At 39.4% G+C, this 13,235-nt stretch overlaps 1 protein-coding gene across 1 annotated transcript; it reads left to right on the top strand.

Moving 5' to 3' along the window:
• The first annotated feature begins 7,743 nt into the window (after window positions 1–7,743).
• Window positions 7,744–8,628, top strand: LOC111392753. Its single transcript, XM_023018152.1, has 3 exons — window positions 7,744–7,853; window positions 7,955–8,111; window positions 8,227–8,628. The coding sequence occupies exons 1-3, from the start codon at window positions 7,744–7,746 to the stop codon at window positions 8,626–8,628; spliced, it is 669 nt and encodes a 222-aa protein (XP_022873920.1).
• The last annotated feature ends 4,607 nt before the right edge of the window (window positions 8,629–13,235 follow it).

Genomic DNA, 13,235 nt, shown 5'->3' with positions numbered 1-13,235 from the left:
GAGACTTGGGATGGTATTCTTCTGTGATTGGGGTTGTTTGTCCATTTGACTTGATCTGTGACGAGTGTAACCTAATCAATATTGTCTTTTACCATTTTCTACATTATTCTTTGAACTTATTTCGGTCTTCGGGGCATATTTGACTCGAACAATTAAGCCTTAGGAGTTTCTAACCTGGTGCCCTATGATCGTCTGGCTTGGGAGTCACCGGCCCAATGTTCGTTACAGGGGTCATTTCTGTCGCCTAATAAAGATAGGATTGCACTTAAATTTTTATGTTATTAAAAAAAATTATATATATATATATATATATATATATAATAAAAAATAAAAAATGGCATATAGTTAAGGGGAGTAAAATTGTGACAATTATACTGTTTGATATAGGTCCTCGTGGAATTGGATTTAATTGGCACTTGGTCAATATACACTCTTTTACAGTTGTTTTCACGTGTCCTTTCTCACTAATTTAAGGTTTTGAGTCTAACTTGTATGGACTACGTGGCACATTTCACGTTGATATTCTGTATAAAATTTACTTCATGGGATTTTGAACTATGTATGGACTTAAGATTTGTCTACATGCTCTAAATGTCGGGTTTGTGATTTTGTGCATATTATTCGTATCGTCTACATATTTGGGTACATGCTTCATCATCGATTTTTTATTTTGTCTTTACAAAAACAAAAAATAATAATAATACATACAACTGAAAATAAAAATAAAAGTTTTTGGACCTATTTTCGTTATTTTCCAAAATTGTGATACTTTTCATAAATTTCAAATGTTTGGTGCTATTTATGACATTTCATTTTCGCTCGAGTATCGCCTAGAATTCGCTCGAGCGACAAAAGCAGAAAGGATGTCGCTCGAGTTTAGCCCCGGTCTCGCTCGAGCGACATATATATTTAAAATGCGACTGTTTCAATTTTTCACGCATTTCATCATTTTTTTTCCTCCTTCAATTCTTTTCTCCTTCCATCGAAATTATTCACTCCCAATTTATTTTTGGCTTCAATTCGACATTTTTAACACAATCTTGGGTTTAAAACATTGACTTTTTGGCAAAATCTTTAGGTAATTCCCAACTTTCTTTGCTTTCAATTTTTTTTTGGTTTGTTTGATTTCTTTTCTTGATCATTGTGTTGGTTTGTGTTATTTCGGTATTACATCTTGCTTGTACACATGTTTTGCATCAAATATTGCTTTCCATTTCCCAAATTATAGCGCATTCCTATGGTTTTCTTCACATTTTTTTTAAGTTTTTGGTCCATGTTCATCAATGTAGTTCTTGCACCTCGTTGATTCGTTTGATGTGTGGTTTGTTTGATTATGAAGTCCATAGCATGTAGTTTTTAGGGATGTGTTTGGATTTGTGATTGGGTCTCGTATGTACTTGGAATTTGGTGCCGAAGTCACGCACGCCACGTGTTCAATGAAAGTTCACTTTTTTATGCCTATTTGGTTTCTTTTGATTTCCTTCTTTTCCTTCGTTTCTTTCCTACTTGTTTGAGTGTCGTTGCATGCTGTGTGTGTTTTCATTCATGTTTATGTGATTGGATCATATGTGTTTCCGTGTGTGCATCTTCTCATATCATGTTGCATCGTGATGCATGCATTTCACATTATGCTTATTCTTTTCATCTCCGCATGTGCCAGATGGCTCGTAAGCGCTCTCGTACCTCTGCACAGCCCGCTAGTGGATTGACATTTTATAGTAGATCCCGATTTATTTCTGCTACAGCTCAGGAGGTCTTCACGTCTCAGTTCTCCTTACGCCCCGTTCTCATGGAGCGTGAGGTAATTTTATCTGATCTTCCTGTTGACGTCGTCGCTATTTTTGTTTTCCATGGTTGGGAGCCCCTTCTTGTTGGTCTTACACCGTCACCTCCACTCCTCGTTCAAGAGTTTTATGCTAATATTCATGAGGTGGATGGGTCGTCGTTTAGGAGTTTTCTTGGAGGTCATTCTTTTCGAGTTACTCCGTTTGCAGTAGCTCTTGCGTTAGGTATACCTCAGATTCCTCATTCGACGTATCCCTACCTTCTCCCTGCTTCTCTTCCGGCCGATGCCCTTGTTCGGTCGACTCTTTTGAACACCCCGTCTACTGGGGGCCTACAGCTATGGCCACGGGTTCATTACCCACTGATCGACAGGTTTTGTTGCGCATCGTGTGCACAAACCTGTAGACTGTTCCCCATCTTCTTTTTTATCGATGGTACGGGCTCGTTTTCTATATGCCCTACTTCATGGGGACTCTATCGACCTTCCTACTTTTGTGTGCCAGCAGATTCTAGCTTCTTTTCGTACTCCTGGGGGTTGTTTAGGGTTACCTTATGCCTGTTTGATTCATCGGGTTGTCCTTTCTCTTGGTGCATCTTTCCCTAAGGGGTCTTCTACTCGTATAGGTCGCCCAATAGGACAGCAGACCATTTACCAGAGTCGATCCCTTGTCCCGTCCTCTTTGGCTCATGCTTCCGTTCAGGCTGAGCCCGTTGATGTTTTTGATTTTTTGGAGCCCTTTGATCCTATTACTGATATTCTTACTGGGGGTTCCCGTGTCTTTCTTCTTCCTCGTTCGAATTTTCCTTCAACTGCTTCGTTTCAAGCTGCCTTTCCTTCGACATCTACTTCTGCTCCGGGGTGGCTTCCTTGCCTGTTGACTCCATGGTGACGCTTATGGGTCAGATGTCTACTTTGGTCGCGCAGCAGGCTTGTATGATGGCAGAGATCACACAGTTACGTGTTGCTTCGGAGCATCAGTCTGCTGAGCTTTCTTCATTTCGGCGTGCTCTATCAGTGTGTCACCGTCAGTTGCGTTGGATTTGTGATCGATTGGATGAGAGCTCAAGTGACGAGACTAGTGATGAGTCACCGAGTGCGGGTGGTGCTGCTTCTTAGTTTTAGTTTTAGTTTTTGATCCTTTGTCATTTGTGACAAAAAGGGGGAGTAGATAGTTTAATCTCAATTTAACTGTGATATATTAGATTAATTGTGATATAACTGTGGTTTGATATCTATTTAATGACTAAATTAAGTTTTGATGTTTTAGCAATATTGATGTATGTTTTTGGTGTTTTTTGACTTACATTACTATTGCTTCTTAATCTGGTTAATTATATATGCACCATTCCTTGTTTTATCTACTGTTTCCATTTCACGTGCTTTTACACTTGGTATTGAGTTTCTGTATTTCAGGAAACAGGTTCGACAGGAAATAGTTGCTTTGGTTGAATGAATAGGTCGGTAGGAGTTACATTTTTTGTGTCCTTGACTGTCTTGTGTAATTTTGTCATAGAATGCCAAAGGGAGAGTTTGTTAGGAAAATGTTGTAATTGGCAATCTGTGACCAAAAGGACTAATTTGTCGAGTTTGTAAAGTCAAGGACCAATTTGTCAATGTCAAAAGTTCAGGGACTTGTGTTGCAATTTTACAATAATTAATGTATAGGTCTAGGGTAAAGTTGGATGCTTTGAAGATGAAAACGGCGCAAGATTGGTGCTAGAGTTTCGCCCTGACCTCGCTCGAGCCTAAATAACAGAACCTGCGTCGCTGGAGTTTCACCACAACTTCGCTCGAGCGAGAGTACGTCGCTAGAGTTTCGCCGGCACTTCGCTCGAGCGACAGTGTCAACCCGCGTTTGGTAATTTTCCTTTCTCGCGAATTTTAAACGCTCCACACTACAAAAAACGACCTACTATATAAACAAAAATTTCGCTTTTTATTAACAACCTTTGGCAAAACACATAACACAATATTTTCCTCTCTACTAAAGGATCAATTGCAAAACTCTTCACCATATGATTCATTGAAGAAAAAAAACATCAAACACCTTTTTCAAACAAAACACCTATCAAAAATCCTCACTACTTCCAGAAGATCAGTTGATTGAAGATCCGTGAAGGAGGTTGATTGAAGAATTGGAGTTATTGTTGATTCACGGGAAATAGAAGAAATACAAGGCTGAGATTTTGGCGCAGATCTGCAGAATCCAGGAGAGCTTTGGTTGATACAGTAAGGAGGTCAGAGTGTTGTTAGATACAGTCATGCCTGACGTACTGTAAGTGGGAGTCTTCTATAGTGAATCCCTACTGGCTTGTGCCCGGAGTTTTTACCTAGTTGAGTTTTCTCCGTCAACAATTTTTGTGTTATTTATTGCTTTCTGTCAATTTCAATTCAACCGACAATTCAACATAGGTAGTTAAATCATGTGAATGAATCTAGACAACGTTTAATTTATGTGACTTGTTGCATAACTTAATTAAATTGTTAAATTCCGCATAGACACCTATTCACCCCCCTAGGTGTTGGTTGGGTCGAACTATAACTTTTCATTAGGAATGCTACATAATTAATTAGAAGATGTGAAATATCACCATTCATAAATATCACACATATTTATCAAGTTGTGCTATGAAAAGAAATGAAAAGAGAATTAAAATACACATATCGCTTAACTAGGTTTTTAGGAATGAACACTAGATGAATATAATTAGAAGATACTAAATATATTCATAAATATCACATATCAAGTAATACAAAATGGAAGAAATTACTAAACTAGGCAAACATAAAATAAAAATAAAGGAGAATAAATTGATGAGGGAGAGAGGTACTTGGCAAGAGTGAAATAAAAGTCGTCATTGTTTACTTCCCAGTTCCTGCAAGTATAGCAGAGACCTTTTCACCATTAATTTGCAGACCTCCATAGCTATGTCTAGCTATTTTGGAATGTTGTACTAAGAGACTGTACGAAAGATATTTTCCCTTAAATATTTTAGATGCCTGCGGATGCCCTCCTAACTCTTTGCAGAGCAGGGATGGCAGATAAATGTATAAGAAGCCAAAATTAGTGCCACTTTCCCCAACAATAGATGTAGCAATATAGGGTAAGGTCTGCACTGAGATGTGGGGCCTAAAAAGACAGGCCTTCTGATTTGAAACAAAACTCTTCAAGATGGCAGATAAATATATAAAGCCAAAATTAGTGCCACTTTTCCCAATAATAGCTGTAGCAATAGGGTAAGGTACAGCACTGGGATGTGGGGCCTCTTTCTTCGGTGGCACGCTCATATACTGGCATGTCGAGCACAAGCAAGTTTTAAACACCATTTGAGAATAATCTCTCCTAATGCCCAAGTTAAGCTAGAGGAGTCTTCATCTTGTTTCAAGTCTCAAAACTGTTATAGACTAATCCCTCCCAATGACCGAGTCAACCCTGAGGAGTCTCGACCAGGTTTGAGCATATTCATCCTAAAAAATAAATCAAGTCCACGAGATTCTCAGATCTCATTGGAGCATCTCTAAGGGCCTAATCAAGTCCAAGTGACTCTCAACACCCTTTGAGTATAATTTGTCCATATGGATAAGTCAAATGAAAATATGAGGATCCTTAAGTTATATAAAGAACTCTGATGGAATTCTTGAAGTGGAATTGAATATACAAATTGCTAAACTAGATTTTTTTTAGGAATGCTAGTTAAATATAAAATAAAATTTCATCATTTATAAAAATCACACATAAATATCAAGTGATACTTGAAATAAAATGAAAATGGTAGAAATTACTAACCAGGCAAAAATAAAATAAAAATAATAGAAAATAATTTGATCAAGGAGAGAGGAACCTGGCACGGGTGAACATAAAATTCACTTTGAGATTGATGTCATTGTTTACTGTTGTTGCTGCTTTCCACAGAACTAAATTTAGTTGAGTTCCTGAGTAGGGAAAAAAATGGTATGGAAGAAGGAATTTTTAATTAACAGCTATTGAAAAGAAAAATACTCATGTTAATAAATCCATATATTCTGGCGATCTTGACAGAACACTAATTGGAGGAATATGAACTGAATCAGGCCTTTGTTTTACCCGAATTGAATCTGCTAAAAGTGAGCTGCCCACAATTGTCCATAAATCATGCATAGCTTCTGCTAGAATATCATTAGCAGAAAGAAACTGGACTTTGAAATATTATCAACTAGGAAAATGAAAACAATATTAATGGAATGTGTAGAGATTTTCATCGGGATATCATTTCAACGAACTTCAATATTCCTGTAATTCATTTATGGCATCAATACAAAAATTTCAGTGTACTTAACCCAAGAAGTCTCTTCATCATTGAAGCCCAAGAGCTCTACTTCTCTTCTCAAAGTTATCTAAAAGAACACCAAGAATCACTCACTGCTTTAGATCAATTCATGTTGATAGAAAAACAATTCTCAAAGCCACACATCAAATTTCTCATGTTGATAATTAAAGATTAGCTTGAAGCAAAAAAGAGTGACAACTACGAATCTCAGAACAATCACTAAATTGAAAAAGAATCACAACTTGTCGTGATTCAAACTGCATAAAGAGCACAGAGTCCATCAAAAAATCAGCAAAACCCCACGGAGGATTTACAAATCCAATGAAACCCTTCTCAGAACCACCGATGTCGACGTTGGACGCTGATCAATCATGTTAATGAGAAAAACCCTTCTCAGTCCCACCAACACTAGAAGCTAGATTAAAAAACATGAAATTACGGTAACAAACAGAACTCTGAAAATATATGCATAAAGTGGAAAAATGTAATGGTCAAAGCTCACTCAATCAAAGCCCAACCTAATTTACAAACCAAATGTAGAATGAAAGTAGAGAAATTAAGAAGAATAAAGATGTAAACAGAAAAGATCCAGAGATTAAGGGAGCATAATTCATCACATAAAAAAATCTGAATTCCTTCTCATAATCTCTCTCTGATATACACCTCTTCCTAACTAATTTGAACCTAACATGTGCCAGCACAAATATAATAAAAAATCAGCAGAAACCTAAAGAGGATTTATGAAAGCAAATCCAATGAAAATATTCTCAAGAGCCATCGACATTGGAAGCTGATCAATTCAAGTTGTTAAGAAAACCCCTTCTCAGTCCCCAGTCCCACCAACACTAGAAGCCGGTCATCACTTAGACCAAAGAACAAAACCAAAAAAAGGTCCTTCTAGATTCATCCGAACAGAGAAAGTAATAAACATGGAATTATTGTTGAAAGTAGTGTAAACTTGACCAATGAAATTTTAGAAATACGAAGAAGTTCAAAATCATCAAGAATCTATGAAGATGAACATATGACTTAGTCAAAATTCTACTTGATTAAGCAAAAGTATTTTATTGGATAGAAGAATTTAAGACGGTGAAGGAAAAGCTCGTCATTGGCCGAGAGTTTTTAAAGAAGTTACGTAACCAATTTGAATTCTTCTTCAAATGGAGGTGAAAGTTACTTGAGCAATTTGAACTCTCCTTCTATCAAAGGATATGGGATAATGTTACTTTCCTTAATTGACTTCTACTAAAGGAGATTAAGGAGTTACTTGATCGTCTTGAACACTTCTTAGTTTTTCCTATAAATAAGTGTATTGGGATGTAGTTTAAACTATCGGGTAGAAGAGAAAATTCTATGTTTGTATAAGAGAGTTGTTGAGAGAAAATAGCTATATTGTATGAAATATACATTGTGAGATTTATGAAAGTTTGTTTATTTGAGTGAAAAAGTGATATTTTATCACAACTTCTACCCATCAGTGGTATTAGAGCCAAGAAAGAATAAAAGATAGTGATATAATCTTTGTTTCAATTTCGATATGGCCTCCTCATCTAGTTTTTTCCATCCATAGCTATCAAGGCTGACAAGGAAAATTATGAGAATTAGAGCATACAAATGAAGGTGCTCTTAGCATTCCAAGACCTATGGAAAATGGTGGAGAAAGGCTATACAGAACCTACATCTAAAGCTGATGAAGACGTATTAAATGCAGCTAAAAAGGCAGCACTCAAGGAAGCAAGGAAGAAAGATCAGAGGGCCCTGTATCTAATATATCAGATAGTAGATGAAGGAAATTTTGAGAAGATTGCTTCTATTACAAACGCAAGAGAAGCATGGGATGCACTTCGAAATTCATTTCGAGGTATCGAGAAGACAATGAGAATTTGCCTATAGATGTTGAAAAGGAATTTGAAACATTGGAGATGCTTGATAGTGAGTCAATCTTGGAGTATTTTACTCGAGTCCTCACTAGAGTGAATAATATCAAGCGCAATGGAGAAAAGATCCAAGATTTACAGGTAATAGAAAAAATCTTTCGTTCTTTAAATTTGAAGTTTGATAATGTAGTCATAGCAATTGAGGAATCCAAAGACCTCAGTACTATGACTATCGATGAACTATTGGCTTCTCTAGAGATCCATGAACAACGGATCAATAAAAAAACTTCATCAAAATCTCTTGATCAAGCATTGCAATCAAAGCTTTCTCTTTAAGAAAATAAAGGAAATGAAGGAAATTCACGACCAAGTCGAGGAAGGAGCCAATTTCAAAGAGGACGAGGTTTTAATAATAGAGGAAGAGGAGGAAGATTTAACATCAATGGTGGACATGAAATTCAACAACAATTTTATCAGAGAGGAAGAGGACAATATAGAGGTCGAGGTAGAGGACAAAAAAGATGCAGAAATGGTCTTAATCATCAAATTGGTGACAAAAGGAATGTCTAGTTATAATTGTCATAAGTATAGACATTATAGCAACAAATGTCATGCAAAAATTGCCGAAGTTGAAGTGCGAAAATACCAACTTTGGTGATACAAGTGAGCCAAAATCACTGATATTGATGGCTCATCATACAACAGTAGATAATGAAAATATATGGTTTTTAGATACAAGAGCAAGTAATTATATGTGTGGGAAAAAGCATATGTTCATGGAGCTTGATGAAACTCCGCATAGCTATGTCTCTTTTGGCGACCTCTCCAAAGTTCCAGTAAAAGGAAGAGGTAACATCTTAATCAAACTCAATAATGGTGGTCACAGTTATATTATCAATGTTTATTATGTGCCGGATATCAAGCATAATTTATTAAGTCTAGGACAGCTCCTAGAAAAAGGATATGATATTAGTCTAAAAGATTACAGCCTGATAATCAAAGATGATCGTGGATATCCAATATCCCACGTACGAATGTCTAAAAAAAGAATGTTTGCTTTAAACATTCCTTATGACTCACCAAAATGTTTAAGTTTCATTATAAATCATAAGAATTGGTTGTGGTACTTGAGACTTGGACATTTAAATTTTGAAGGATTAAGATTATTGTCAAAGAAAAGGATGTTGAAGTGGTTACAAATATTGATCATCCGAATGAAGTTTGTGAAAGTTGTGTTCTTGGCAAGCATGCAAGAACAAATTTTCCAAGGGAGAGAAATTGGAGAGCAAAGAAGCCCCTGGAGTTGGTCCATACAGATATGTGTGGTCCGTTGAAGCCAATATCAAACGAACAAAACAAGTACTTTCTTACGTTTATTGATGACTATTGTAGAAAGACATGGGTATACTTTCTCAAGAAAAAGTCAAAAGTGTTGAATATATTTAAAGAATTCAAGTCCAGTGTTGAAAAACAAAGTGGCTATCCCATAAAGATATTGCGGTCAGATCAAAGAGGTGAATATACTTCTGATACATTTAAAAGCTTTTGTAATTTGAATGGCATCAGACAACAGTTCACTCCAGCTTATACTCCCCAATTGAATGGCGTAGCTGAACGAAAGAACCGCACAATTCTTAATATGACGAGAAGTATGTTAAAAGATAAGAAATTACCTAAAGGATTTTAGGCTGAAGTAGTTTCAACTGCAGTATATTTATTGAATCGGTGTCCTACCAAGAATGTTCACGGAGTAACACCTGAAGAGGCTTGGAGCACATATAAGCCTAGTGCAAATCACCTTCGAGTGTTTGGATGTATAGCTTATGTAAAGATCCCAGAAGCAAGAAGAACTAAACTTGATGACAAAGGGCAGAAATGTATCTTTATTGGCTATGGTGATAGGATAATGAGATACAAGTTATACAATCCCATTACAAAAGATATTATCATGAGTCGAGACGTAATCTTTGAAGAGGATAAAGCTTGGAATTGGGAGAATGCTAAAGACATTGAGCAAGTTCGTTTAATTCTTGAGCAAGAAAAATTTCAACCACCAAATAGTGGAGTAAGCGGCACACAAACAGCTGTATCTAGCTCACCCACAACATCAGAAGATTCATCATCTTCATTAGAATCATCCTCTGAAGAAGGGCCAAGAAATATGAGAAGCTTGAGGGATATTTATGATGCTACTGAACAACAAGATGAACAATATGAATTGTTTTGTTTATTAGCTGACAGTGAACCACTTTCTTTTGAAGAAGTTTCAACAGATAAAAGATGGCAGAAAGCAATGGATGAAGAAATTAGTTCTATTGAGAATAACAACACATGAAAGGTCACTGAGTTACCTGAAGGAAAAAAGGCCATTGGAGTAAAATGGGTGTACAAAATTAAAAAGAATATACAAGCCAAAATTTAGAGGTATAAAGTAAGGTTGGTTGCACGAGGTTACTCTCAAAAAACATGAATTGACTATGGAGAAATATTTGCACCAGTTGCACGCATGGAGACAACTCGATTGTTGATTTCACTGGTTGCACAATACAGATGGAAAATTTATCAGCTTGATGTCAAGACAGTATTTCTAAATGGATATTTTGAAGAAGACATCTATGTCAAGCAACCATCTAGATACGTACGAGAGGGTCAGCTGAATAAAGTTTATGAATTGAAAAAAGCTCTTTATGGACTCAAGCAAGCCCCTCGAGCATGGAATATCCGTATTGACAATTACTTTAAAAAGAATGGGTTTATGTAATGTCCGTATGAACATACAGTATATGTAAAACGAGAACAAGATGGAGGAATACTATTTATCTCTTTATATGTGGATGATTTGATTTTTACAGGCAACAATCCATCCATGTTCAAAGCCTTCAAAGAAAATATGATAAAAGAATTTGAGATGACTGATATTGGATTGATGGTGCACTTTCTTGGGATTGAAATTAAGCAACAAGAAGATGGTATTTTTATCTCTCAAAGGGAGGCACGTGGCATGCGCTTCGGAGTTCGGGTTAAGTGAACCTAGAGTTGGGAATCAGGACCTTTCCTTCGAGGTGCCCACGCTTCTCTACAAGGTGAATGGTGCAGCCATGTAGAGGCTTCTTCCTTTGGTGTTCAGCCTCGTCAAAGGGAGGCATGTGGCATGTGCTTTAGAGTTCGGGCGAGGTGAACCCAGAGTTGGGAATCAAGACCTCTCCTCCGAGGCACCCATGCTTCTCTACATGGTGGATGGTGCATCCATGTAGAGGCTTCTTCCTTTGACGTTCAGTTTCGCCAAAGGGAGGCATGTGGGGAGCACTTCGGAGTTCGGGCAAGGTGACCCCAGAGTTGGGAATCAGGACCTCTCTTTCGAGGTGCCCACGCTTCCCTACATGGTGGATAGTGCAGTCATGCAGAGACTTCTTCCTTTGGTATTCAACCTCGCCAAAGGGAGGCATGTGGCATGGACTTTGGAGTTCAGGTGAGGTTAACCCAGAGTTGGGAATCAGGACCTCTCCTCCGAAGTGCCCACACTTCTCTACATGGCTGCCTCATCAAAGGAAGGCATGTGGCATGCGCTTTGGAGTTCGGGCGAGGTGAACTCAGAGTTGGGAATCAGGACCTCTCCTTCGAGGCACCCACGCTTCTCTATATGGTGGATAGTGTAGCCATGTAGAGGCTTCTTCCTTTGACTTTTAGCCTCGCCAAATGGAGACATGTGGCGTGCGCTTCAGAGTTCGAGCGAGGTAAACCCAGAGTTGGGAATCAGGACCTCTCATTCGAGGTACCCACGCTTCTCTACAAGATGGATGGTGCAGCCACGTAGAGGCTTCTTCCTTTGGCGCTCAACCTCACCAAAGGTAGGCATATGAGGTGCACTTCGGAGTTTGGGCGAGGTGACCCCAGAGTTGGGAATCAGGACCTCTCCTCCAAGGCATCCACGCTTCCATACATGGTAGATGGTGCAACCATGTAGAGGCTTTTTCCTTTGGTGTTCAGTTTCGCCAAAGGGAGGCATGTGGCATATGCCTTGGAGTTCGGGCGAGGTGACCCAAAGTTGGGAATCAGGACCTCTCCTCCGAGGCGTCCACGCTTCCCTACATGATAGATGGTGCAGTCATGCAGAGGCTTCTTCCTTTGGCGTTCAGCTTCGTCAAAAGGAGGCATGTGGCATATGCCTCGGAGTTCGGGCGAGGTGGCCCCAAAGTTGGGAATCAGGACCTCTCCTCCGAGGCGTCCAAGCTTCCCTACATGGTAAATGGTACAGCCATGCAAAGCCTTCTTCCTTTTGCGTTCAGCTTCGCCAAAGGGGGACATGTGGAGTATGCCTCGAAGTTCGGGCGAGGTGACCCCAAAGTTGGGAATCAGGACCTCTCCTCCGAGGCGCCCACGCTTCTCTACATGGTCGATGGTGTAGCCATATAGAGGTTTCTTCCTTTGGCGTTCAGGCTCGCCAAAGGGAGGCATGTGACGGGTGCTTCGGAGTTTGGGCGAGGTGACCCCAGAGTTGGGAATCAGGACCTCTCCTCCGAGGCGCCCACGCTTCTCTACATGGTCGATGGTGTAGCCATATAGAGGTTTCTTCCTTTGGCGTTCAGGCTCGCCAAAGGGAGGCATGTGACGGGTGCTTCGGAGTTTGGGCGAGGTGACCCCAGAGTTGGGAATCAGGACCTCTCCTCCGAGGCGCCCACGCTTCTCTACATGGTCGATGGTGTAGCCATATAGAGGTTTCTTCCTTTGACGTTCAGGCTCGCCAAAGGGAGGCATGTGACGGGTGCTTCGGAGTTTGGGCGAGGTGAACCCAGAGTTGGGAATCAGGACCTCTCCTCCGAGGCGCCCACGCTTCTCTACATGGTCGATGGTGTAGCCATATAGAGGTTTCTTCCTTTGGCGTTCAGGCTCGCCAAAGGGAGGCATGTGACGGGTGCTTCGGAGTTTGGGCGAGGTGAACCCAGAGTTGGAAATCAGGACCTCTCCTTTGAGGTGTCTACGCTTCTCTACATGGTGGATGGTATAGCCATATAGAGGTTTCTTCCTTTGGCGTTCAGTCTCATGAAAGGGAGGCATGTGGCATACGCTTCGAAGTTCGGGGCAAGGTGAACCTAGAGTTGGAAATCAGGACCTCTCCTTCGAAGCGTCCACGCTTCTCTATATGGTGGATGGTGCATCCATGTAGACGCTGATATAAGCTCTCTGAAGATAAAAGCATTTGTACTAAAACATCTCATATGGTGAGGCATCTCAAAGAGCGAGAAATAAATGTCGAGTTGGGTTGCT

Source organism: Olea europaea, chromosome 4, assembly GCF_002742605.1.
Source record: "Olea europaea var. sylvestris chromosome 4, O_europaea_v1, whole genome shotgun sequence".
Classification (NCBI taxonomy): Eukaryota; Viridiplantae; Streptophyta; class Magnoliopsida; order Lamiales; family Oleaceae; genus Olea; species Olea europaea.
The sequence above is the reverse complement of the archived record's forward strand: the minus strand, read 5'-3'. Positions and strand labels throughout refer to the sequence as shown.